Source organism: Desmodus rotundus, chromosome 1 (genome assembly GCF_022682495.2).
Source record: "Desmodus rotundus isolate HL8 chromosome 1, HLdesRot8A.1, whole genome shotgun sequence".
NCBI classification, from domain to species: Eukaryota; Metazoa; Chordata; class Mammalia; order Chiroptera; family Phyllostomidae; genus Desmodus; species Desmodus rotundus.
The window spans coordinates 6,683,021-6,710,440 of NC_071387.1; the positions used below are offsets into that span (position 1 = coordinate 6,683,021).

Sequence of the window (27,420 nt, forward strand, 5' to 3'; positions counted from 1 at the left end):
GCTGCCCCGCCAGAGGGTGTGAAGCAAGACAGGCACTTTACCTGTCCGAGCCTTGCCGCCCATGTGTGCATGTGGGACACCCCAAGGAACCGCTGTGCAGAAGTGCTGGAGGGTTCGGTGAGTCCAAGACAGTGCCAGGCACTCAGGGGACGCTAGACAGGGGCGGCCCACCATCACGTTCCACCCTTCTGCCCTGCGAGGACTCGCTGAGGGAGCCACCTGCTCTGGCCATTTTATGACTATGGGGGCTGAGGCGACAGGAAGCTTCAGCACCAGAGGGCACGCGTGTGTGAGGTGTGTATCTGTGTGAGGAACATTTGTGCAATCATGTGTGCGGGTATGTCCGCCCACGCATGTGAGGACGCGTGTCCAGTATGTGTAGTATGTATGAACGTGGGCATGACTGTGTGTGCCTGTCTGTGTGTACAGGTCCCCACAGGCTAGTAGAAAGGCCACTCTGAGGGACAATGTGGGTCTGCCTGTCATGACATTCATTCTGGGTCACTGGATTTCTCCCTGCCTCCCCTCAAGGTCGCTGCGATGCCCTTCACCTTGGGTGGCACCGTGGCTCTGGGAGCTCCCCATTCACAGAGTCCCTGTCTTCCCAGAGCCCCCGTGGCGGCTGGCACAGAGAAAGCACCAACATGTGGAGTAGGCGCCAAGGGTGAATGCCTGAGCAGGAGGCCCAATCCCCTGGGCAGCCCGGCCGCAGGGAGCCAAACCCTGGGCGGAAGGGTCCATGGTGCTGTCACCAGTGCCCAGCAGGCTGGGCATCAGCCCAAGGCCTGAGGCCATGTGGGCACAGCACGTTCAGTCCCCCCAGGCGGAGCCACGTGCCCATCTGCAGACTAGGCCTGGGCCCAGGCCTCTGGCTTCAAGAGCCCACGTTTCAGACCGAGTCTGCTCCCCGGCCCCCCAGCAGCCTGGCCTGAGGAAGAGGCCCTGGACTCAGGCTCCTGGGCTTGCTCTGGACCAGACAGTGAGGAGGCTGCTCAGAACGTGGGCCAGGACCCCACTCCCACCCGCCCCTCAGTTGGTCCTGCCCTGGGCCGAGCTGGCCTGAGGAACTTCAGAGCAGCCTCACAGGCTGGGCCGGGGGTGAGGCCACACTCACCTGTCCAGCCCTGACGACATCTCTTCACTAAGCTCTGAGCTCTCACTACTGCCTGGAAAAGGAACACAGATCAGTGAGCAGGGCAGCCGCACCCAGGGGCCAGCCCCAGAGGGGCCTCTTCTCCTGGCTCACTGGGCCCAGGTCCTTGAGCTCCAGGGAAGTGCTGGAGCAACAGCTTCCTGACCATGGGCATCGCTGTGACTAGGGGTTTGCTGCTCCTATGTCTGCCTCTCTGCCCTGGGAGGGTCCCACTGTTCCAAGGTGGGCCCTTCACTCCCTTCCTGCTGTCCCCTGTTCGGGGACGGGGCACTGCAGCAGCCTGCCCCGGGACCACTGGCATTCTTAGGCCTCTGTATTGACCTGTCCCGGTTCCCCACTGCCTCCCTTCTGGCCAAGGAAAACCAGTGCTAGGATAGTCCTCACCTGGTAAGGGCAGAGGCCAAATAAGCATTTCTTCCCCTAAGGGTCAGGTCCTAACTAGACACTGGTCACTGTGCAGCTGCCCAACATTAGACAGAGCCTCAAGGGAGAGTCCCTTTAGACAACCGGCTAGTTTCCAAACAGAGGGGAGCTTGACCCTCCCCACAGGCCTGTTTCTCTGGGGCTGACTCAGATATCCTGCCTCTCAGGGGCTCTCCAGGGCCTGCCTCCAGAGACAAGGACAGCAGGTCTTCTTCTGTTGCTTCTCTGATGCCACACGCCTCTGGACTGCCCCTCAGGCCTCGAGGCACCTCAGTTCAGTGCACTTTGCCTGGGCTACCTGCTGGCACCAAGCCTAGGCAGTGGGAAAGGGGAAACGGGGATCTCAGGCCCGACGGGAGCTACAGGACAGAGAGGACAGTTCGGCTCCAAACGGGGCACATGCGATGGCAACCTGCTCCTGGGCTTTCAGCTCCGATCGGAAACACATTCGAGTTCCCCAAATGCAGGAGCTGAGAACCGAAGCGCCCACTGGTCTCCCGCCTGGGTACCGGGCAGCACTGCGTCCGACTCAGTTTCCTGCTCAGGGAGAGCAGGGCCTGGGCTCCAGCACAGCTCAGGAAATTTCTGGATGCCAAACAGCTGAACGCTATTGGGCCGGCATTTCCCAACCTGGTTCAGACCACGTCCCACAGCACGCTCCAAGGAGAGGGTTCCATGGCCAGATACTGGGGAACCTGCAGACTCTGCTGCCTCTTGGTGACCCACGAAGCCCTCAGCGTTTTGGGGTTTCTGAGAAGAGGGCCGCTCACCTGGTTTAACCAGCCATTCCCCAACATAACGTCCCCAGGACTCTGCTCTGAGGAGTATGTACCTCTGAGCCACACCTCTGTCCCCTCCCGACTAGGTCCCAATAGGATGACCCCCTCCCAAGACAGAAGGCAGACAGGACCTTGCTTGTCACACTCTGGTGGCGGGAGACGGCTGTCCCCTGGAGTGATACTGCCTCAGACACTGGCCGCATGTCACAGGCACGTAGGACATGAGATTCCTGCCCATCTTTCCTGTCCCCACACTCCCTTCCTCCTCATGCGCATGGGCCCTCCACCCTGCAGGCCTCACCAGGTCAAACCCCCAGACTGGCAACTGTCTAAACTGCCCCCGGCACCGGGAGGGCTCCTCGTTAAGGAAAGCAGACAGACACACAGACACAAGGACTACAGAAGCACAGGCACGCCAACAGGACACAGCCAGCAGAGAGCGCTCTTGTCTGATGGCAGTAGTGACAGGTGGCCTGGGCACTGCAGGGGGGGCGAACCCAAGACCAGAGCACAACTCTATCCTCTGCTCTGACCTCGACCTCCTCCCAACCGGCCAGCCTAAGCAGCACGGTCCCTTCCGCTGACGCAAGCACCGTTTCCAGCGGAAGCTCAGGCACACCATCTCACCCCTGAAGGTCACTTCCTCACCCCCCCTAGCTCTGACTTTCTGGTGTGAGGACAAGCACACATGCGAGCGCCCGGCGGCCCATCAGCGGCTGTCCTCAGGCAGCTTTCCCAGCTCTGTCCTGCTTGCTGGGGCCTGTGGCTCCATGGTGGGCAGCAGCCCAAACGAGGCCCTGGCCCAGCTTTGACGGTTGCCAAGCAATGACGGCGGGTCTCCAGTATATGTCTGGCTGCTCCTTCCACCTGCTTGCCATACTCAGGGCCACCAGCAGGATGAGGACAAACCCAAGGCACTTCGTGATGCCCCTGGCTCTGGTGACTCTGCAGGGAGCCCTTTCTATGGGGCTGAGGGGCCACCGGGCGCTGCGCAGTGACAGACAAACATGAGCACACGCCGGGCCGTGGCCGCCCGCTGGTGTGTGCAGGCCAGAGACGCTTACCTAGGGAGAGTCCATTGGTGATGGCGGAGGAGGAGGTGGGGGCGAGGCCCCTGCGGGGGCTGCGGGACTCTAGGACACTGTCGTCCAGCAGGTGCCTCGCTTTCTCCGATGGGAAAGTTGCACTTTTACTCTCAACTACACTCAACTGACACATCATACTGGAAAATGGAAAGGAAGAGAGAAGGTGGAGCTCCTTATCCCTGGAGCGACAGTGGCGCCCCTGCCCTGGGCTGGCTCCTGAGTAGACAGCGTGCCTTGCAGACAAGGAGCTCCGCCCAGAACCGGGGGGTAAGTCCAGGCTCGGCCCCATCTCATGGTGTGACCTTGGGCAAGTCACATCCTGCATCTGGGCCTCCATTTGTCAGGTGGGGACTAACAGTACCTGCCCTGCCTGTCTCCCCAGATGAGGCTCAGGTGAGTGGGTGGTGCTTGCAAGTGACAGGGCACGCAGTGAAGGGGAGCGTGCCCCTATGGTCATCACGTCTGGTTCTGGAGTCACACACATGTGGGCCAAAGCCCTGCTCCAACCTTACTCACCACTGCAGGGCGCTTCACCCCCTGAGCCTCACCGGACTCAACGGTTACAGTGCCCACTGCACAGCGCCAACCCGGAGGCCCACGGGGGCTCGATGAGATCATGCCTGACAGGCACGGGGCAGGGTGCTTGGCACGGGGCAGGCCCTGAATACTGAGAGCAACCACTTTCTCCTTCAGCCTGAGGGGCTCCAGCACCAGCCTGGGCCGGCTGCGGCTTGTGTCTTTGTGGCGAAAGGCAGGAAGGCAGGAAGGAAAAGGGAAGATGGGAAGAAGGAAGGCAGGAAGGAACAGAGGGCAGGAGGGAGGGGTGGACCCAACTGTTCAGGAGCCTGTGCCCAACACCCCGGGGACATGGGCATGGCTGTTCCTGGCCATGCCAAGGACTGCACATGTCCCCTAGCTGTCAACCCCACAGGGTCACTGTTCTGCAGGGTCCCTCCAGCACTTAGCAAGCAGAGCCACTGAGCCCTGAGACCAGCAGGCGCCGTGAGGGTGGCACTAATGGAGCTGGGGCAAAAGTAGGAAGGAGTCCCACCACTGCTTCCCTGGCCTTCCCTGCATGCTTCCTCCATGGGCTACTGAGCCGGTGACAGCTGTCACCAGCACCAACCCGGCTCTTCCTGGCCAGTGTGGGGAGAGGGCACCAGCCAGGGATACCAAGAGCCCTCATCAACAACTCCCAGACGGGTGGGGAGAACTCTGGTGGGCAAGGACTCCCAGCAGCCCTTTAGCCCACACCCCACACTCGGCCCATCTTCAGTCCGAGCAGTGCTTGCTCGGTTACCCACTTGTTGCCCAGGCTGTGGCTCTTCCTGTGTCTCGGGACCGGGGGTGTGGGGAGGCTGCCAGCAACAGATGCATCAGGGCAGGTGGGCCGCCGGCTGAACCTCGCAGAACTGGAGCCAGCAGAGGGGCCTGTGAACAGAGCAGAGAGAGCGTGGTGATGGGGGCTGTGAAGCACAGGGGCCCAGGGCCTGGGTCTGGGGCAAGATGCCTGGCCCGGTTGTCACAGCGGGAGCAAGGATCATCAAGCCCCATGGCTTTCTGTTCAAGTGACTCTGACTCCTCGCCCCCAGGATAGCTAATGCCTGGGGATGACATCTGTCAGGACGCCCGTGTCCTGCTGTGCACGGTGCCCCTGACTGGGCATGACTTATCCAAGGCCACCCAGCCGGGTAGCAGAGTGGGACTTGACAGTATATCTTCTGACTCCAAGGCCGGTGCTCTCACCCCTGTGCCCCTCCACGGCCGCTTTCTCTACCCACTCGTGCAACAAAAGGGATAGAGAGCTTCTGAGGGAGACACAGGATTTCCTATGTGAGGGTACAGCTGGGCAGGCAGGGGCTCTGACCCCAGGCCCATCAGTGACGGCCTGGGGGACCTTGGACAGGTTGCTTACTCATTCCCTTGAGACTCGGTCTCCTCATCTGAAAAGTGGAAATAATTCAACTCACCTTGCAGGGGGCTGGAGGAGCCTGAGGTAACATATGCAGCTTCATAGTTAGCACTCATACTTGTTGTGTTACAATTATTGGCATGTTCTCCAGCCCCAGTATGGGGACCACAGGGGGTCGCCAGGGTCACCAATGGAGTCTTCCTGCTGGCCACACCCATAGCCACGTTTGAGGGGCGCGGTCCTGCCCACTGCTGTATTCTTTAGTACTGACTGTACCCTGTGGCTCAGGAAGGGAGGGGACCCCAAGATGCTAAGCCTTAGCTACCTGGGACAGACACTGGAGGCAGGGCCAGGGCATTGCACTTCCTGTAGAGCACAGCACACCCAGCCAATCGGGGGACTGCTGCCTGGCCATGCTGGGGAGCTTTCCTGGGGCCCTGCGAGGCCTGCGGTGCATCCAGGGCTCCAGGTCCTCCACCACAAGCTGCTGCAGATCCGCCAGAGACCGAAGGTTCCTCCAGCACACTTGGCCCTTTATTTCTCTAATACCACAGCCTGTCTACTGCGGACGGTCTGGCTCGCTTCTCGCACTTGGGAAGGTTCCCGAGGCAGGACAACTCATGTCTCCTTGAGTCCTGAGTCTCTGCTCCTCCCGCCCGCCCTGCTCTGCACACACACCTTCTCCTTCATTTTCCCGGGGCCCCACCACCCATCCCTGCACTAGGTCACCGCCAACTTTCCCCGCTATTTCCCCTCCATAACTCTCCCCAAACATCACTGCTCTCCTGAAGCCCCCACACAGATCATAGCCTCCCTCACTGTCAGATGATGGCACCCTCTCCTTCCACAAGGACGCTGTGGCTATCAGGTCCCATCTCCCACTGGCCCTGCAGTCCTTACGTACACCCCATCCACACCAGCCTTCCTGTCGGGCCTGGGGCAGGGGGGCTCCTCCGTCCAAGGCCAATCTCTCCTCTCCAGTCCTCTTTGCTTCCTCTGAGCATTCACTCCATCACTTTCACCTTCTCTCTCTGGCCCCTTCCCCCAGCCTACAAACAGACCCTGATCTCTCATTTTCTGTAAAATAAGGTCCCTTGGCCCCAGAGTTTCCTTCCTGCTAAACACACTTCTTCAAACAGAGGTCTGCGCTCCTCGTTGCTCTGCTTCTGTCTCTCTCACTCACCCCTCAAGGCACTAAACTCTAATGACATTTCCATTGACCTCATTTTTGCCAAACCAACGAACACTCATCGGCTTCTCACCAGAGCCCTCAGCATGCTAGTGATGCTACTGTTCTCTGCCCAAGGGACCTTAATGAGGGGCCCACCACACTGCATTGCCTCTGGGTGCAGCTACCTGGACAAGCCAGCTTGGTGGCAGGGGACAGGGCACACTGTCCTCAGTAGCCATGTCAACCCGCACAGGCATCTCACGAACACGGCTCTCACAGACTGTCCCACAAGACCGTCATGCGGTGCTTAACGATGGGGTATGTTCAGAGTGCCCTGGACCAAACGTGGGGGTACAGCCCGCCACACACCGGGGCTGCATGCCACTGCTCCCGGGCTCGAGCACTCAGGCTGCGTTCTCCGCAGCACGTCTCCGTTCAAACAACAGGAGATTAAATCGAGCACAGGAGAAAATGACGCAATCAAGACTCAGAAGCCATGAGATGTATGAGGCTGCTGCTGGTGTGATACAGCACACTGTTTTCCAGCAAACTTTTCTTTACAAGTAGAAAGAATACACTCTAAAACTATGACTAAAAGCATAGTAAATACACAAACAGTAACATAGCCATTTATTATCATTCTTAAGTCTCACGCACTCGACACAGTTGTACATGCTACACTTTTACACGATGGCAGTGCAGTAGTTTGGCTTGCTTACACGAACACTACCACGAACACGTGGGTAATGTGTTGCACTGTGGTGTCAGGACAGCTACGGCGTCACATGTGGGGGCACTGACATTGTAGCTAAAACACAAACGTGTGTGTGCACACTTTCGTGACGAGCAATCCCACACTGTCCATCAGCTTCTTTGAGGCTGCAGCCCTTACCCAGTGCTGGCACGGGCGCCTGGGTGAGTGTGTGGGAATGGCAGCTCCGACTGCAGCCTCGGGCAGGCAGGATGGCTCTCCCAGCGGTTCCGGGGCACGCCCTGCGGGAGGACTGCTGCTCACAGCGTTGGAGCGCGAGGGAGCTCTGACCTGGAGGAAATGTCTCGTGCAGCCGCGCCCAGGAGGAAAAGGAAGGATGGGAGCTACGCTGCTCTGCCTTTGTTCTGCACGTGTTGCTCAGTGAGTGAGTCCGTGCAGAGGGCGGAATTCGCCTTGTTTATCAGTGGGATTATGGCCTCCCTGCCTGAGTCACTCTGGCTGCTACCCTGAGTTCAGAAAATGCTTTGTAAAGGTCAAATTGCATGGCTCCTCCCCCTGTGGTCTGAACTGGAACTCAACTCTCCGGTGTTGTGGCAGTAGTATCCGTGATAACCATGGTCGGACACCCCGTGCCGGCACCACACTGCGGCATGGGCTGCAATTCATGAAGTGGGTACACTTAGTAGGCCTGTCTGACAGGCAAGAAAGCCTGGGCATATATGTCTCATACATGCAGGACTTGAACACAGGGGTACAGTGTGGTGGGGAGGAGCTCTACAGTTCGGAGGTCAGGCATTAGTGAAAACTGGAGGAAGAAGGAACACGGTGACACATGTGAGGTGAGCCGAGCAGCAGGAAGCGCTTCCTCCGGGCAGTATGTGAAGAATAAGGCAGCTGCTACTCGTGAGGAAAGGAGGCGGTGTGCATCAACGGTGTGCCAGGCTTGTCTACACCCTTCCACGCCCCCTTTCATTGAATCCTGTGCAGTGGGGTACTTCGACTATCACCGTTTTAAAAAGGATGCACGGAGCACACCTGGAGGGGTGCTGGGTTTGTTCTTAACCAGCTGCGAGTGCAGTGAGAGCTGGACCCTCGAGGCTCTTCTGGTAACTTCTTTGGCCTTCCTGCTCACTCCTTTCCCATCTGTCTCCCTCTGGTTCCCTCTCCTGCCTCTCATCACCACCTTCCAGTTCTCTCAAGCCTCCAATTCACCCACTGTCTCTTCCATTTGGCTCTTGACTCTCCCTCCAAGAAGAGGCCCAGATCTGCCCCCTCTTGTTGAAGTCTTGGATGGCCTTGGGAGGCATGCCTGGCCTCAGATGCCCCTCAATACAGCTGGGGGAATGGTGGTGGGCCCCAGCAAAAGTGGCTGTGATCTCCCTGGGCCCAGTGTCAAAACAAACGCCTCTCTGGATGCCCTGGGTCTTGGCCACTCCCACCCGCTGCATTGTTGACCAACAGCCTGGGTCTGACGCTGAAGCAGAGGAATTTCCATTCAGCTGGGACCTAGGAATGGGGGTGGCCTCTTTGGCAGTAAGTGACACTCTCTGCTACTGAAAGGCCTCATGTTCCTGCACTACTGAGCCTGGGATGGCTACCATGTGACAGCACCAGGGACATGTGTCTTCTGGGGCAGTTTCTGAGCTGGGCAGCTAGTGAGTGCTATTTTCTCTGTGTCCTGTAGGCAGGGGCAGGGGTGGGGTGGTGATAATGAGCCAGGGCTCTGGCCTCGCTTAGCAGTGTGGTCCCCACTGCCTGGCCTGATATGGCACGGACAGCTGGAAAAACTGACCATGTGGCTTGACTATCTCAGAGGATTGCTCTATTTTTCCTCAGCATAATTTTTCCATGAATAATCTTTAAAGCTCTTTAAGTGGCTGTTTCTTTAGCAGTTTTATTGGAATATATGAGAGCTGACAGTCTGTGGGGAGTGAGATATCATGTTGGAAAAAAAATCTGGTTTTCATTACATTTTTCTCAAGAAACCAACAGGCTGCCCAACAGACCACTCGTTGATCCGTAGAGAACACAGCACAGGCCTCCTAATTGTGACTTTGGCGTGGACGAGATTAAGGATGACGGATGGCAATGGCAAAGACCTTGGGATCCAGAGGCAGACAAGCTTGGGCTCCCACTGGTGTTTGCCACCTGCAGGCTGAGTGAACTCGGGCAAGTACTTCACACCTCCGAGTCGGAACTGTACATCGACCAGGCGGGAACAGTGACCTGACCTGGCAGACTCCGAGAGGAGGAAAGGATTTGTACCCTGCCCTCCTTCCTGCAGCGAGTGTTCCCTGGCCGAGCCAGCCCCCCGCCGGGTGCTGCACAGCCAGGCCGAACTGGAGAGCTGCTCTGCTGGGGTTGGTAGTCTAATGGGGTGGGGACAGGAACCAGGTAGGTACACCCGGACAGACACATGCTTTGACAGGAGAACCCTAACAACAAATCTGGTACCAGCAGTAACTATACCAACAGTAGCACTACCCTGGCAATAATGATGTTGGTAATGCCAGTGGCTGACATTCAACAAGTATCTACAAAGCGCCGGAAGTGGTGTTTCACCTGGTACACAGGCACCACCATTGTCTCCATGCTGAGATGGGGCCCTGAGGTCGGAAGGGTTTCAGAGCTTCCCAGGAGAGCAGCTGGTGAGCAGTGGAGCTGTGAGCAGGGTGCCTGAGAGCACGGGAAGCCAGGAAGCCATGGAGGACCTGATGGCCTGATCTCCAGGCTGGCCAGAAGTTCTGGCAGAGCTGTGGCAGAGGCAGAAGGAGCAGCACATGCAAAGAGCCCAAGATGAGAGGTGGCAGAAAAAGCTGCAGAGAAACTAGCTAAGAGCTGAGGGTGGGGTCTACATGTGTGCATGTGTGCGTGTCTGTGTGTGTTGAAAGGAAAGGAGTGGAGCTGGGGGCCGGGGGAGGGGCCTAGAGTTTAAGGAGGGGAAGATGTGGAGATTTTTAGGAAGGGCAGTAGAGTGTTCAGATTTGCACCCTAGAAAGCTCACTCTGGCTGGAAAGCATGTGGGCATGGCCACAACCGCAGGCTGGGAGGGAGAGATGTGGGTAGATGTCTAGGACGTGGGCCAGTGCGGGGTGTGGCAGGAGGGGGTGTGCAGGTAGCCTGCAGTAGAGGCTGGTCCGTTCACTTAGGAATGATGAGAAATTCAGTTTGGGGCTGATGTTGGGAGGCCCTTGGGTAGATGGGTGTGACGCTCAGGAGACAGCGGGGGACAGATGTGTATGAGGTGACAGCACCGTGGTGTGTGGAGCCCCAGGTGGGAGTAAGATCATCTGGGGTTGTAAGCTCAGTAAGAAGAGGGAAGGCCTGGGGCAGAAAGCCAGGACAATGGGGGCATTTGTGGGATGAGGAGAAGACAAAGGACCTTGTGCAAAATCAGCGTCACCAGAACAGCTGCTTGGGAAAAGCATCGTTTTAGGTGCAGGGGGACGTGATCTTGCTTCATTGGTAATTCCAAAGGCGCCCTAGAAGCAAAGCCCTGTCCTCCTGGCCCTGGCAGCCCCTGGCCTCAGCGAGCACGCCTGCCCTCCCAGAGGCAGCACCCACCTCTGCAGCTGGACCACACAGCAGTGCTCCCCTTCCTTCCACTCCAGGTCTCCAGACAGCCAACCGGAGGGGCCCAGCCTGCCACCGGGGCCAGCCAGCCAGTGCCAGAGCGTTGCCTGGAGCCGTGTGGACCACCGCAGACAAGCCTGGCATGCCCGGGAACACCCTCCTCTTCATCCTGCAAGTCTCTCTCGGGAGAAGAGAGAGGATGGAGGGAGAGAACTGCCAATCCCCCGCCTTGAGGGGTTCAGTCAGACAGCAGTGAGGGCCGTCACTGTGATACGGGCCCAAGCCTGTGCTTCACAGAGTGTCTGAGTTCTCACAAGGAGGGCAGTGACCTCTCCTCCTGAGTCCAGGCCTCCCGCCCTCTGCTCGTGGATGGCTCGCACCTTGCTGTCGCAGCGCCTGCCTATCTGTAACTAAGGGTTGTGTGTGATTTCCTGTTGACTATCTGGCTCTCCCACCAGACCCCTGGGAGGCAGGAGCTGCATCCCAGCGCCCAGCACAGGGCCGGGCGGGCAGCTGGAGCACAGCGGGTGTGCCGAGTGGCCAGGCACGGGGCCCACAGCTGCAGAGGCAGTGGCTCTGCCGAGGAGGACACGGGCCTGGGATGGGGAGCCTCGTTCCCACAGGTTTCCGGCAGCACCCGAGCGGCCCTGCCCTGGGTCAGCACTGCCTGATTTAAGCACTCTGGCAGCCCCACTTCTGCCTTCCGGGGTGCTTTCCAAGTCTCACGCATTGGAAATTAATGGGAGGCAGCTGTGGCAGAGAGGAAACAACTCAACTTGGAATCACAAGACTTGTGTTCCAGTCTTGCCTCTGCCCAGGGCGGAGCTGGGAGCTCACGGCCCAGTCTCCTCACTGGAGAAGGGGAGTGATAACTGCCGTGACGTGGAGCTCTTGAAAGCACCACCCTCCCGGGCGTGTGATGCACAGGGCATACTTTCATCCAACCTGAAGTGGCGGGGGGCAGGGGTTGAGGGGGGCGTGCCTTTACCTGCTCCTGCTCAGACCCTGTTTCCCAGGGCAGGGACTGGTCCTCCTCTGGGTCTGCCAGAGCCCTGCAGCATGCTGGGACACACGGGGGCCCCTCTGCACAGAAAGCCTGTTTGTGTTGAAACCTTTCTCTGGCCAGGTTTCACGGTCGAGCCTGGGAGCTGATCCCTTTTACATTCACACACATTCTTTGTTTCTTACACATGCAGCTCTCACGGGTCTCTATTGTGAGTGAAGATCACCCTTCAACTGTGGTGAGGCCCAGACGTCCCCTTTGGAGTCGGAGGGCCTAGATTCCCAGGCCACAGGGAGCAAGGAAAGCCAGGGACAGCACTGGCGCCACAGGAGGAGCTGGGCTGCAGCAGGGCAGCAGAGTCGGGCAGAGCCAGGCTCGAGTCTCGGCTCCTCGGCCTGACCTTGACGTACTAGGCTATAGGATGGGACACTTCCAGACAAGGCAGATGTGTACTTCCAGGGGGAATGGGTGAAAACTGGCTTCCCAGCCCTACAGCCCTTCACCTAGGGGCCCCTCACCCAGTCCGAAACTAAAAAAGGGAGGAGAGAGGAGCACGTGGGAGGGGAGTCCCCACCCCTTGCGTATAGGGTCATCTCTTCTACTCAGTCATAGTGTGGAGGGTCTCCACAGACCATTTGGGGGGCTTGAAATATGTCCCCAGCAGTCAGGAGACCCAGGGGACAACCAGAGTCTTACCCTGGGCCTGAGAAGCCAGCATGGCCATGGCCACAGGACAGTGGTGGCCGCTCTGGGCTCAGCTGCACTCGCAGATCTGTGGGGACAAGGAAGGCGTGGCCTTCCAAGGACCAAGGTGGCCCAGTGAGGAGCGCTGGCGTGGAGCTGAGAGGGCCCAAGCAGCAAGGGGCTGGATGCTGCGGGCCACGGAAGGGGCTGCGGTGGTGCCCAGAATGGTTTTGCGTCTGTCCAGGTCAGGAGACCTCCGGGCTCTCTGAAAAGCCCAAGTAAGAGGAAGCGTTAGTGTTATCAACGGCCACCTGGGGCTGTCACCCGTGTCCAAAGACAGCAGCACCCACCACTAAGACTGTGTCCTTCCCTCCAGTTGCCCATGGTCAGCAAGCTGAGAGAGGCAGGAAATGCTTAGGGAAGGAAAAGAGCCCAGCGTTCCCGCTCTCCCACCACAAGCAGCTAGGGCAAGAGAAAGCTATCTTATGCCAAATCCAGTTTGGAGTTCTGACTGTTACACAGCACCAGCCTTCTAAGGAGCGAGCTTGAACCGTGTGTGACTCAGTGTCTGCAGGAAAGTCAGCAGTGTGCCAAGGCTGTCGTCGGGGGCAGAGCGCACAGGGCACTGCGGATGCAAGGGGCACTGAGCCTAGAGCGCGCTGGGGCCCTCGTCTGCACCCTGCTTCTTTCCCTGCTGGTACAGGTGTGACCAGTCCAGACCTCTGGGCTCAGCCAGAGGCTCTGCCCCTTCCTCCCTGCATGAGATGAGGCCACTCACCCCGAGAATGAGGAGACCAGCCCCCCAGGTCACAGGGCCGGGGCGAGGGTCACTGAGCGGACACATGGGCGGTGCTGAGAGCGTACTCAGCACATGTCAGCTGTCATTACTGTCATCTGAGCATCTGCTCCCTGTTGCGAGCCTGCTGTGTGGTGGCTGTGGCACGCGCGCATGGGTTCTCTGACACTGCTCTTAACGCACGGTCATGGCTATGCTCCCTCTCCCTGGACCTGGGCAGGTCTCTGTGACTTCCCAAGGGGTCATACAGACGCCGCAAGGCAGCTTCCACCCTGCCCTTGGGACATCCTGTCTGGGGAATCGATGCCACAAGAGTCTGGGGACCCTGAGGCTGCCATGCGGTGAGGTGGCCCGGGTTCCACGGCTGGTACCAAGCACGTCCAGTGATTCCAGCCCCAGGGCCTCTAATCCCTCTCCGTCTTCCAGTCTCTCCAGCTGTGGCCCCCGATACGGTGGAGCAGAGACAGGTGCCCAGCTGTGTCCTGTCCAGCTCCCTGACTCACAGAATCTACGCGTGCAATGAAATGATTGTTTTGCGCTGGACTCTGCCCCCTGCCTCATGATGCCCCTCCATCAGCGCATCAGCGCAGACGTGGTGAGCGAGCACCAGGTGCCGTGCTAAGGGCTTTTCTGGCATGGCCACAGCCCCATGAAGTAAGCCAACAGGAATTATTTATTCTGATTCCCATTTCACCAGTAAGAAAACTGAGGCTCAGAGGGATTCGGCCGATTGCCCGAGGTCCCATAGCTGAGTGCCAGAGCCTGGCTTTGAACCCGGACTGCCTGACTCCGGGAGGGCTTTTACTCAGTAGGCGACGAAACAAGGAAGACAGAAAGGCGTGTGGGAGAGCAGACCTGAAGGGACAAGTACAGAAACCCACGGCGCAGGCCGAGCTTTTCCACGGACTTGCTTTACTGCCGAGGACTCTTCAGAGAAAACCTGTCGGTTGCTTCGGCCACGTGGAGGCGGCGCTAACAAAATCTAGGACTGTCTTCACCAGTTCCAAGGCACACGCAAACTTGACTTGCCCTGTCTGGGGGTCTGTTCTCCAGGAAAATACCATTTCATCTACATAAACGAAACGTTACATACGGGGAAAACTGAAAACGTGGCATTCCCGGCCTGTCTCCAGGGACCAGACACTGAGAAAGTTCCGCATCTCCTTTCTCACAGGCTGTCTGCCTGTCAGTGCGGGGCTGCCGGCAGAGCCACTCCCCGGGGTGCAGAGTGGGGCAGGTCCCTGTGGGGTGGGCGCAGGGACCACTGCAGAGACAGGGCACAGCCTCTGCTGGGACCATGCTGAAATTAACCAAGGCCTCAGAGGGACCCATGACTAGGGCTGCTCCTAACGCCAGAGTCTGTGGTCCCCGTGACCCAGGCAGGCAAGCAAGCTGGTTAGAGAAGGGGGTGCAGCCGCAAAGAGGGGACAGGGAGCTCCTACCGGCCTCCTTTCAGCTCCTCGACATGCTACACCTTGCCCCCTCACGGCTTCTGCCACCTGCCACCCCCACTAATGTGTCAGCTCCATGAGGGCAGGTCTGTGCCTTGTTCCTGGGCATGTGGCCCACGGCGAGTCCCTGGTTCACAGCAGGCCCTTGGCATGGAAGTCTTGAAGGAAAGAACGAATGAACACATCTTGGGGCCTCTCCTTGGCAGGTGTGGGGAGTGCCTGGCTGCTGGGAAGAGTACCCAGAGCAGCAGCTTAAGCTCCTTCTGAGGAACTGAGGGAGGCCACGTTCCTGCCATTCCCGGACTGCAAGAGGCACATTCCTGTCTCAGGGTCTGGTCGGGCTCCTGCCACGCAGCCCAGTCTAACTGCCAGACCAGGGCAGGCCTCTTTGGAGCTGCCCCTCTGGCCTGGCCCTCCACAGACCCCTGGCTGTCCCAGGGCTGCAGAGGCACCGCCTCTGTCATCTGAGGCTGCGGGTGGGAAGCCAGGACCACTGAGTGAGTCTGAAGCTTTCCAGACACTGCCGAGGTCTCTGGTAATCAATGAAAGCCTTAACATCCTGCATCCAGGGTTTGGGGAATTGGTGGGGAACACCCCTGTGAGCCAGCTCGCTCCAAGGGCGTGAAAACTGCTGGCATCAGCACTTCTCTGGGAGGGAGTGTGGAGTCAGCAGTCGCTGGCTCTGGAGCTCCTGCGAGAACCAGGTGCCTGCAGGGCCCAGCAAGGAGCTCAGAGGCCTGGGCTGAAGGGATGAGGGCAGGAGATGGGGTTACTACCCTGGGGACCTCGGTCTGAGGGGGAGGGCAGAGCTGGGACAAACAAGCACAGATAACCGTCTGATGCGCAGGACGGAAGTGCTACGGAGAGGCACAGAGAGTTGTAAGAGGGGGAACTCTGTGAAAGGCCAGCTAGTGAGTATTTCAGGCTTTGCAGGGCTCAGGCGGGGGGGCAGTTGTCTTTGTCCCAACCATTCAACTCTGCCGCTGCAGTGTGGAAGTGGCCACAAACAGTAGTTGACAGATGGGTGTGGCTGTGCTCCGACACAAACAGGGGCCAGGGGCCATGAGTTTGGTCCTTTGTGTGCCAACCACTTGTGTAACGGGGGGCCTGACCTGGTCTGGGATGGGTGGAGGGCTAGGGTGGGAGGAAATGCTTCCCCAAGGCAGCGACATCTTGCTAAAACCTGAAGGGTGATTTGATGCTAATCAGAACCACAATACTGACAATAATAACACCATCCTAATAACGGAGGTTACACTTGCTGAACGAGTTGTGTGTGTCAGGCTCAGTGCTCAGGGTTTTACACCTGGGGTCTCAGGGAACTCCCACGACCACCTGCGAGGGAGGTGTCAGCATGCCCCTTGCAGATGGGGGAATGGAGCCGTGGCAGGTGCCGAGTGTTCTGTTTGACCCCCCACCCGAGTCCTCTCTGTGACTCAGCAATCGCTGGACTTGGTAACACTTTTCCTACCCCTGGGCCTTCAGCCTGGAGGTGCTGGGAGCCAGGCCACTCTCTATGTGAAGTCCTTGTTCTTGTTCCCATTTCATCTTCATTACGTCTCTTCCTGTGGGCCTTTGGGGGCAATTCTGTTCCCTGCCAGGATTCCTGCTGATGATGGAGGTTCCTTAACTTGCTGGGCACGGGGTTTCACAAGAACAATAGAGCCAGGTGGAGGTGACGGTGAATGGGGTGGAAGGGGAGTCGGGCTGACCTTGAGGAGGTTGGGCCAGGGGTGGGGCCTGGCTCCAGGCACTGGTTTCCATCTTAGGCAGGGGTCTTAGGTAAATGCAGCCCCTCCTTTCCAGCCCCAGAGTCTGGTGAGTGGCCCAGTCCTTGAGGCCCCCAGTTAGCAGTGTTAGTTTTCTGAGCCAGGCTGCTGGTCTACAACCCTCCCTTGAGCAGCAAGAGGTGGTGGTGCTGACCTGGGCTGGGGCAGGAAGGGGCCCTGGGACAGAATCCTCCAGTGCTGTCGGGAGGGTAGAAAGGAAGGGTAGCCACGGGGACTTCTGGGCACCCGGGGAAGCCAGAGATGTGCCTACTCCTGCTAACACACGTTTATCATGTAAGTCCGCAGGGGCTTATTCACACTCATTTGGGGGAGACTCAGAAGGGCAGAACACTTCCACATTTGAGTCTACTCTCTGCTCCAGAACTCTGGCACCATCTCCTGAAGAAATAATCTGGAATGGCTAGTGTTTCCTATTGTTCCTTCTGTGGCCCCAAACAATTGCTGTAGGATCCTGCTGCTATTTCTGACACCCCTGAAAGGACCCCTGCCCATGTCCCCCACAGGTCAGGGGTAGGTGACTGAGCACGCAGAAGGAACACTGCGGACTGAAAGGGGAAGGGCTTCCAGAACAGGGACAGAGCTGAGGAGGTAGAGACAGGAGTAGCAACAGGGGCTTACTTCTGGTCGCCTTTGCTAGTGGGTCATCTCTCATGTGGGCTCGATACTGGGCTCATAGAACCCTGTGACAATCCAGCTGAGGCCAGGACTCTGTCTCTTGAGGTGTGGACAGCAGCCCCTCCCAAGGCTCTGTGGACCAAGCAGTGTCTCCCTCTGCTAAGTCACTGTTGGGCCCCCAGGGCTGCCTGGAGCAGGGTCCAGCCTGCACAGTGGAGCTGGGAGAGGCTGGAGAAGCAAAGGAGCATGGGAAAAACCCCTGGAAGTCAGGGCAGAGGCCTCGCTGGCTGGTGTTCATGAGCGGCTGTAACTGCCTCTTGCAGCCTCCATGGTCCCGTGCCCAGCAGCAGACATGACTGCTGCACAGGCCGGGCTCCAGACAGTGGAGTGAGTGGCTTGAGCAGGCCAATAGGCTGGGTGGGGGGTGGGCACATCGCCGGACAGCAGCTTGTAACAGCCACCCCCTCCCCGAACACTCACTGTATGTCAGATGACACGGAGTGCCTTCTAAGTCTCATTTCCACTCTGACCTGCCAATGATCCTGGATGGGGTTCCACTACCCTCACTTTACAGGTAAGGAAACCGAGGCCAGGAAGGGTGGAGTTGCCATCCAACACTGCAGTGGCCTAGAACCCAGACTGGTGTGGCCCGGGCTCACACCAGGAGGAAGCAGCACAATTGGCTGCTGACCCCAGACTGGTCCCTCGCTGGGTGGCAGCAGAGCTCAGTCCCAGTCACGAAGCCGGTTGGAATATAGATGAAAGGGGACCATCACAGCAATAATGACGAAGAACTTTCACAATGTGCCCACGTGGGCAGAGTGCTTTACAGGCATGAACCTGCCTGGGCATCACAGACACCATGCAAGGTGATCGCTAGGATTACCTCCATTGTGTGGCCGAGGCCACTGAAGACCAGACAGGTAAGATGACAAAGCTAGCAAACAGCACAGCTTAGGTCCTTCAAAGCCAGGTCCTGAATTACTAGGGGACACTGTGTGTGTGTCCCAAATATGTGAACGGAACTGATGCTCCAGGGGGCTGAGCCATCTGTGGCCGGTGGCACCAAACACCCCGGCATCCTGTGCACCCCTCCGGGGCATGTCAGCTCCAGGGCACTGGGCCCGATGATAAGGGCCCGGGTGACCTGGAGAAGATCCTGGGTTTTCTCTACCTACCCTGTATGTGTTCCCAACTTGGGGTTCTGATCTTGCCTTCTTGGGGCTTTTAGGTCCCAGGCTCTGCCAGGGAGTGCCAGCCCAGAGGTGTCCCCTAGGAGTCCCGTGGGATCAGGAGCCTAGGAAGGCTGGTGTGGGAGGGCCGTGAGCAGGGACAGCTGAGCCTGCCAACCTGCAAACTGAACTGCACCCTTTGGCTCCATAGTCAGGACCAACCCCGGCCCCCATACGTGGGCTACTGGCGGGTGTGCCCCCACTCGGTGTGGTGAGGCTACAATACCTGCAAGGTCTTCCTTGGAAGAGACGAGTCTTGGAGAGCTGCTTCCTGGCTCGATTCTGAGCGACAGTCTGAAAACAAGGGTTTTCACAAGATCAGACGGGCTCTGGTGCGTCGGAGGGAACGGAGCATGACCGCGTTGGTAGTCGGAGGCTGGGTCGCTGTTAAGGACACTTATGGTCATGAAGCCCAGGAACACTCTGAGGTCTGCTCCAGATCACAGCCACTTCCTTCCCGGTCCCCAGGGGACCTCCATGGCCAAGAAATAGTGGTTAAGGATGACAGAGCAAAAAGAGTAATCATGGCCCATCACCTGCTGGGCGCCAATGTGTTCATTCTCAAGGCAGCCCTGTGAACTAGGCAGGCACATTATCCCGTCTTATAAAGGAGGGAGCGGAGGAGCAAAGCCGATGGAGCTCTCCCAGCTCATAGGGCAGCGTGGCGGAGCAGGGCATCAAACCCCAGGGCGTTTGAACCCAAACCATTTTTTTAAAATTCTCGCCTGGGGACATGCTTATTGATTTTGGAGAGAGGGGAAGGGAGGGATAGAGAGAGGGAGAGAAACATCGATCGGCTGCCTCCCATATGCACCCTGACTCAGGACCAAACCCACAACTTAGGCATATGCCCTGACTGAGAATTGAACCCGCAACCTTTTGGTTTATGGGACAATGCTCCAACCAAACCACACTGGCCAGGTGGGTTTTTAATTGTCACACACACTCCCTCTCAGTTGTCCCCAGAGATGTAGGTGGCAACGGCCACGTTATGAGGATTGGCACCTCAGCATTATTATTATTTTCAAAAGGCATTAATTAAACCCTGACTGGTATGGCTCAGTGGGCTGGGTGTCGTGCTGCAAGCCAAAAGGTCGCCAGTTCAATCCCTAGTCAGGGCACATGCCTGGGTTGTGGGCCAGGTGCCTGACGGCAGGTGTGCAAGAGGCAACTGATCGATGTTTCTCCCTCACATCGATATTTCTCTCCTCTCTTCCTCCCTCCCTCCCCCTTTCTCTATAAATAGATAAGTAAATAAATACATAAATAAAAATCTTTTTAAAAAGCATTAATTAAGAACTTCTGGGTGAAGATGACAGAGTGAAGCCAGACGCCAGACTCTCCCTCTCCCAGCAAAACCAACAAACAATTATGAAAGCTTGGGCGTAAACAAACTCACCAGATGCTACTCAACAAGGGGAGGGATCTGAACTAAAGCCATGAACTTCAGAAACTTGCAGCCAAGAAAAAAAAAAAGAGGATGGTGAGGTCCGACCAGGAGTTGTAACGCAGCATGGCTCCTGTCCTGCCCTCTGAGACTTCTCTCGGGGCTGAGTGGGGCCCTTACCTATCCCTCTTCTGAGTGGCTCCAGGTGCTGGGAGAGATGGGCGGGGGCGGGGGTAGAAAGCATGGTGGATACTCTGATGGAAATGAAGCCCCCATCGGGGGGCAATTATATGCTTGAGACATTCCTTTCTGGAATGGGATATAGCCTCCAACAGGGTGGAGGAAACCCTGACACAGGTCTTTAAACAGAGCCCCATACCTGAAACAAACTGCTTGCTCCCTTCCTCATGGAGTCTGAGCCCTGCGTTCTCCCAGGGCCAGGAGGGAAAGACTAAGAACCCATGGACCTCACTGCCCAGCAGGAGAACCAACCCACCTCACACACGTGGGAGCAGGATCTGATGTCCCTCCCTCCATCATGGCTGTGGAATATCCAGATGGGGCCTCTCAAGTGGGAGAAAGAAGAAAAGGAAGGGCGTGGCCACTCAACCAGTATCCTTCCCACAGAAAAAGGAGAGAGAAGGCGCAGCCCCAAGAGTACAGGGAAATCCTGGCAGGTGTTTTGAGCAGTGGAACTACTCATGCAGAACATGGGCTGAATAGAAACAAGACCTGAAGAATGAGATACAGAGGAGTAAGATGAAAAGGGGACCAGAGACTGAGGGGAACAAATCAAGGACTGAATGAATACCTAAGTAAAAAGAGACCATCCAGGTGACTGTGATCACAAAGACAGAGATTAGAAAGAAGCTAACAGATATGGAAGGCAGAGCATCCAACATGTGGATTCCTAGAATCCCTGGAAGAGAAAAACCCAAGAAACAGCACAGAAGGAGCCAAATATATACACCAAAAGAATTCCTCTGAAATGAAGAGAGAGCGCCCCATGTTCCAGGGAAATGTGATACAAACCGCCCACTGTAGGCATGCCCCTTCTTGGGCTCTTGAACTTCAAGGAATTCTTCACCCACCAGAAGGACAGAACAAGACTCTTAGCAAGAGTTAAAAATCTGAGTAACTTGAGGCTTCTCTACAGCATTATACAAGGCCAGAAGGCGATGGGGCAGGGTCTGTGCATCCTGGGGGAGAGATGCAAAGGGGCTCACCCAGCAAGCCAGGAGCAGGTGTGTTCATGGAAGAAACCAGACCATGCACGACTTGCGAAAACCTACTGAAATTATCTAGATGAGGGACTGATTTAAAATAAAGACTTCAGCAATGGAGGAGCTCTGGAGAAACAACAGGTGGTAAGAACTGAGTCCGTTTAACAACGCTGAACAGTAGGAATTGCAATTCTTGAACACGATGTGTATGTCATAAACTTGGACTACTCAGGGACAATAATATAACTAACAAAAAACCGGAAGGTGGTGGAGTGGGGGTGACAGAAGGGGGAGAGTGCCAGTGTTCTCATCTTTCGTAGCCCAAGTTCACAGTGGAAATCAAGTTAAGGCAGAACTGAGGGCCTCGATCCTGTTAATGTTTTCCTGACCTCTTGGTTAATCTTAGAAGGCTCTTTTTAGGAAATAATACCTTTTGTGGTGGGGAAATATCTATGAAAAGAGTAGCAATTCCTTATGTTTTATTTCAGTTCCTTTTTTCTGGTTAAATTAAAATAAAATTAAAGTCAATACTGTTAATTAAAAATAGCACGTGAGGCTTCCGGTCGTCATGAGTGTGGGCTGAGTGGTGACCCTTTTCGGATAAAAAAATGGCTAAAAGCTTATGGAGTAAGTGGAAAAGGAAGATGCGTGCTGAAAAGAGAAAAAAGAATGCCCCAAAGGAACTTAGCCGACTAAAGAATATTCTTAAAGTAGATACTGATGTTTTAATGAAAGATGTTCAAGAGATAGCAACCGTGGTGGTGGCCAAACATTCTGAGGTGAAAACCCAGTGTGTGGGGAAAGATGAAAAAGATGACATGAAAATGGAGACTGATATTAAGAGAAATAAAAAGAGTCTTCTAGACCAGCACGGACAGTACCCCGTATGGATGAACCAGAGGCAGAGAAAAAGGCTGAAGGCAAAGCGAGAGAAAGGGAAGGGGAAAAGCAAAGCAAAAGCAGTGAAGGCGGCTAAGGGCTTGGCCTGGTAGATTTTTAAAAATGTGAAACGTGGCACATGGGACAGATCTTTGATTAGAATGTATACACTGATTTCAGCTTCTACCAAATGAAAATTTTGTTTCCATATTTTAACTGGGCCTTTTTCTTCAGTTCAAACTCAACATAACTCCTTAAATTTGTTTTGGAAACTTGAATAAAATATTTTCTTTGATGAGTGAAAAAAAAAATAGCACGTGTAGCATGACTCAACTTTAATGGATTCTAACCTTGCATCCACCCATCCATCGCCCTCCTCTATGTATACATATGTAATTTCTCTGCATAGAAAACTGCCCAAAATTGTGTTCACCTAATGCTAATGGGAATTTGGGTAATTTTTCTTAAGCTAAAAAAACCCCCAGATTAAAGGCTGAGAAGGACATAGCCCTGGGTGGGCCCCCCCGCACAGCATCTCCCAAGCAGAGGGGGTGGGGTGTTGGAAACACAGTCATTAAGGTATTAGCTAAGCAGCTGTGTCCTCGGGGGGTGGGTAGCAAGTCTCTAGCTGGGCTGTGGAGCGTGGGTTCCTCAAGCAGAACCACAGGTCCCGACCTCTCTGCCACTCAGAGGCAGGGAAAGGACCCATTGCCTTGGGAGGGACTCCCTCAATGGTCTGGGCCCCGGGGGCCAAGAATGCAGGCTTTCTCCCTGGGTTTGTCCACGTGGACAACAACAAAGGGCCTTTGTGAAGTCCAGGCTGACTGCTGTCCAGCATGAAATGCTGGGGGTGCTCACAGTCCTTCAGGAGGGACGGAGCAGTGACTCACCACCTGTGGCTTGTCCAAGGATTATCTCATGGTCAGAAGTATTTACATTTTTCTCCTTAAGGGATATTAGTGTTAATGAAAAACTACTGTCTCTTTAATAGTGCTACTGGCACAAGAATGGAAAATATTATCCCAGAACCTAAGTGGGAATAATTTCACACTCTAGGGTCCATTTTTAAGCACAGCAAGCGCTTTGTAAGTAAAATGAGCTCAATTTGTGGCAAACATAATTTTAATAATATTGTCTGGCTTTCATCTATTGTTACTATTACGTAATAGGTCGAACTTTCATATTTGATTTTAACAAAATATTATACAAAAACAATTAAGGATATTATGTCTTGTTCCCAAAGTTATAACCAATCATTAGAGCCACCTAGGGAACTTTGAAGAACTACAGATTTTTAGGCCCCACCCTGGACATCTGGAGAGTTAGCAGTCCTCCCAGGTGACCGGTCTGCAGCCAGGGCTGAGGACCGCTGGCGTAGGGCTGGCAGGTGCGGGGCTGTGTGCACAGCCATTCCTAAGGTCCTGGTGAGTGAATCGTGGGTGACCTGAGGGTGTCTCTAGTGACCACGGTCCTCTATAGTTTTCAGTGACTGAGATGAGGAGCAATGGAGCTGATCAAACTCTCAGATCCTCACGCTGGAAGACGTGAAAACGAACTCAACAGCTAACAGGAGACAAAGGAACTGTGGTGTGCCAGAAGCAACAAATAAGATGAGATTTTAAAGAACACACGTAAAGTTGACACTTGGGGGTAAATGATCAATTACAAGATGGCTGAGACTTGCCTTGATGCGTCAGGGTATATGAAAATGCACCGAGGCTCACGGCTGACCTCAAGCTCAAAATGAGCTAAGAAGATGTCCCACCATTGTGGCAGAGTTGACATGAAAAACCCTCTGCCTCCCTCTAAATAGACAGAAATGCTGCGTAAGTTCCCAGGTGCTACAAATGCAGACAGACCAGGAAGCCAGAGCAGAGTGAGTGGCAGATGAGGCCAAAGGGCCCCCAGGGCTCTCCATAGGAACTGGCTCCATAAGGGCTGCATGGCATGGACATGGGGCCTCAGCCAGTGCCAGTCAGCGAGGGTCCTGCAGAAGGCTGGGACCACAGGGAGCTGTCCCATCTATGAAACAGACTCTTGGAGAACTCTGTTTGCCGGCCTGGAGATACGGCTAGAAAGCTGTCCTTCCACCCAGCACTGGGAATCACTCGTGAGAGCTGGAGCCTGCACCTCACATAGGCTGGAGTCCAAATCCACATTACCCACGCAATTTGGGAGAGCCAAGCTGCGAAGTTCACAAAACACCTTCCTCAGAACCTGGGGGCCTGTGGGCCTGGGGCAGACGGCTCCACTGCGGGCTCGGTGGTGGCAGAGGCCGTGTTCTGTGCGCACACGTTCTGTGTGTGCCGGGCCGGGAGGGAGGGTGGGCACTCACTTGTAGTTGTCGTCTTCCACAAACTTCTGGAGCTCTTCGATGTAGCGTACGGACTTCAGGTACTTCTGCACATGGGGCAGGGTCGTGAGGTGATCTGCCAGAGGGGGACAAAACCCAGAGGTTTGTCTTTCCCATCTCCAGGCCCCAAATGAGAAATGCAGGAATCCCTGATTTTGGCACCAGACGCTAGGCACTGGGCACAGACGGGCCATCAGGCCTGGGTTCTGCCCTCACAGAGTGCCCCCCGATGGCTGGGCCATAGACACACCCCCCGTGGCCACCACAGTTCTTTGGTCAGGGAAAGATGGATCTTCGGGGAAAGTTGGCCTCCAGAACAGGCCACAACCAGGTGTCTGTGTCCTCCCATGCTTGCCCACCCATTTAACAAGAAAGCAAGAATGAATGAAAAAACCTCATCCAGCCTGGTGTGGAGGCTCCACCCAGATCCTGGCACAGCTGGAGCACCTGGCCCATGGGCTGGAGCTGCTGCGTCCTGGGAAGGCAGGGACGGGCCTGGAGGCTTAAGCACCTGCTCCGTGCCAGGCTCTGTACTGAGAGACTCCTAGGAGTCATTTGCTTTAGCCTTCACAGCTGCCTCATTTGGGGGACACATATGTCCATTTCACAGAGGAAGAAGCCATGGTAACTTGCAAAGCTTATGTCACTGACAGAAGTGGCAGAGCTGGGTTTTGAACCCAGGCCCCCTTCCACACTGCACTGCCTCTATTTCCTGGGGTGGCCGATGCCAGCTGCTCTCCGCAGACCTTCAGGGTCACTGCACTTCTGAGGGGGCCTAAAACCCTCTAAGATCCTCTCTGCCATTCCCCACGGGGGAAGGGCGCAGAATGAGCGAGAGGACAGGTGGCAGCGGTGGAGCAGGCTGTGAAGAACAGCAGACAGAGGGTGGAAAAGGGCCCTCACTCTCTGGGGTGAATCCAGGTCATGTGAGGGGCACCTGATGGCTCTGCCCCATAACTGCAAGATTCTGAACATATCATTTGTTAGGGGCGTCCAACCTGCAACCCACAGGCTGCATGTTGGCTAGGGATGGCTGTGAATGTGGCCCAACACAAAATCGTAAATTTACTTAAAACATAATAGATTTTTTTGTGATTACATGTTGCAGTGCATTTAATGTGTGGCCCAAGACAACTCTTCCAGTGTGGCACAGAGATGCCAGAAGGTTGGACAGCCCTGTGAGTCTCAGCGTTCTCATCTCTGCAAGGGGGACACCACCACTTCCTGAAGGTGACCATGGGGCAGGTGTGGGTGACGGTAGGAAAGCAAGTGTTTGTTGAGCTCTGATGAAACGCCCGGGCATGCCAAGGGCTCGCACACATATGTGCACATGTTTACAGATGAGAACAGCTCAGACTTGGAGAGAAAGTGACTTTTCAAGAGACAGAGCCGAGATTTGAACCCTAGTCTGCCCCACCCCACAGCTGTGTCTGGAATTGCTCTGCTGGCCAGCAGGACACTGAGTGTGGATGCACTTGTCAGTGGAAAGGGCCTCAGTGGGCGAGGGCTGCACTGGGGACACAGTCCCCTCCAGGCTCCTCTGGTCAGAGAACAGCTGGTCGGGAAGTGCTCACACCTCACCTCACCCCCTGTGGGGGTGCTTATGAGCAGGCCATCTGCTTCAGTGAGCCCACCTTGTAGGAAGCCCACTTTGGCTTCCCAGGGGGTCTTCCCCAGTGGGGAGTATTGGTTCGCTCATATCCCATGTCCCGTAGGTTTGCTCACACCCCGTGTCCCGTCGGTTCGCTCACACCCCGTGTCTGTGGGTTTGCTCACACCCCGTGTCCCATCAGTTCGCCCACACCCCGTGTCCCATCAGTTCGCCCACACCCCGTGTCCCATCAGTTCGCCCACACCCCGTGTCCCATCAGTTCGCTCACACCCCGTGTCCCATCAGTTCGCTCACACCTTGTATAGAGTTGGTGTGTGTCTGGCTCCCTTCGCTGCTTCTAGACTTTCACTCCTCCACCCTTTTATGAAAACCCCGCTGCACAGAGGCTCATCGTTACAACTCTGCCACCCATTCTCCTGTTCGTTGCTGACACCTCCCAACTGCCCCCTGGCCATTCATGTCCATTCTTGGAGGGCCTGGGCACCTGGCCCACAGATGACCTCCACACCCCAAAGCCCGCCATCATCTTGGGTGACATGAATGCCCATGTGGATGGCCCGCCCGATGTTCTGGCTGCCCAGCTCCTTGGCCCATCTGCAACAACCGTCTCCTCCACCTATTTCAGACTGCCCCCTTCATGGTCCCGCTTTGGATCTGGTCATGGGTGGCAGAGCCTGGCTAAGTTGTTGGCCACGTCATTTCCCTTTTCCTTCTAGACGCACAGCCAGACCGCCTTTCCCAGCCTTCCTCAGCAGAGTAATGAGTGCCACATGCAGGTCTGGCCCGTAAAACCTAGTCTTACATTATGCTCTCTATTCCTCATCGTCCTGCAGAGTTCAGTGGAGGACTCTGGAGGGGCCGGGGACACGGCAGAGCCGCAAGGTGGAGGAGCCAGGGTCCCCGAGTCTGCCTGCAGGAGAGCTATCCAGGAGCTGCCCACAGGCTCACGAATATTCTGGCTTGGGAGCTGGACAGACTTGGGCTCTGCCACTCACTAAACATGTGGCCACGTGGACACGTGACCACCCTGTTTTAAGCCTGAGTGTCCTCACCTGCAGCACAGAGACGGCAACAGTCCGTGAAGACCAAGCACGCACGTAACAAGTCGAGCACGTGTTTAACGCTCAAGACAGAGCCTTCTCACCGATAAGGTGCGGGCCCCAGATTTCAGGGACGTAGTATTTCACAATGCCAGCAATCGGGGTGCTCACCGTAGCTGCAGGAGACTTGTAAGTCAGCGATGATTCGGAGAATGTTGTTCATCTGATTGGACCTTTGTTCGTTTTCCATGATGCTGCCTGAGGCAGGATATGCAGAATCGATGTAGATTAAATCCAGAAGATAGATCCCTGAAAGTAAAGAAGATATTTAGTGATGGTGGGTGTTCACCATTAACCAGACAAAGCAGCACAAAGTAGAACTGCTTTGCCGGAAGCTATAAAGGGCGACTTATGGAAAACTGAGGTACTGCTTGCACTTCAGCTCCAAGTTTTTCACACCAGATTTTCACACAGATCATTCAACGATAAACCAAACACCTGAGCGACAACCAAAATGAACGCTGGCAAGATTTTAGCATCTCTGGTT

At 55.9% G+C, this 27,420-nt stretch overlaps 1 protein-coding gene and 1 pseudogene across 13 annotated transcripts in view; one reads left to right on the forward strand and one right to left on the reverse strand.

Annotated features, from left to right (window-relative positions):
- The window catches only part of RALGPS1 (Ral GEF with PH domain and SH3 binding motif 1), a 268,377-nt gene that overhangs the window by 22,352 nt on the left and 218,605 nt on the right, over positions 1 to 27,420 (reverse strand). For 9 of the 13 annotated variants that reach the window (XM_053920557.2, XM_053920551.2, XM_053920565.2 and 6 more), the window contains 6 exons: positions 27,045 to 27,182; positions 24,204 to 24,297; positions 18,606 to 18,673; positions 4,745 to 4,871; positions 3,420 to 3,577; positions 1,115 to 1,166 (listed from right to left, as the gene is read on the reverse strand). In XM_053920557.2, the coding sequence (XP_053776532.1) occupies positions 1,115 to 1,166; positions 3,420 to 3,577; positions 4,745 to 4,871; positions 18,606 to 18,673; positions 24,204 to 24,297; positions 27,045 to 27,182 (637 nt within the window). The remainder of the gene's footprint in view (positions 1 to 1,114; positions 1,167 to 3,419; positions 3,578 to 4,744; positions 4,872 to 18,605; positions 18,674 to 24,203; positions 24,298 to 27,044; positions 27,183 to 27,420) is intronic. The other 4 variants (XM_053920588.2, XM_053920592.2, XM_053920581.2 and 1 more) reach the window with 2 other exon arrangements.
- Positions 20,935 to 22,641, forward strand: LOC112306293 (protein LLP homolog pseudogene; annotated as a pseudogene).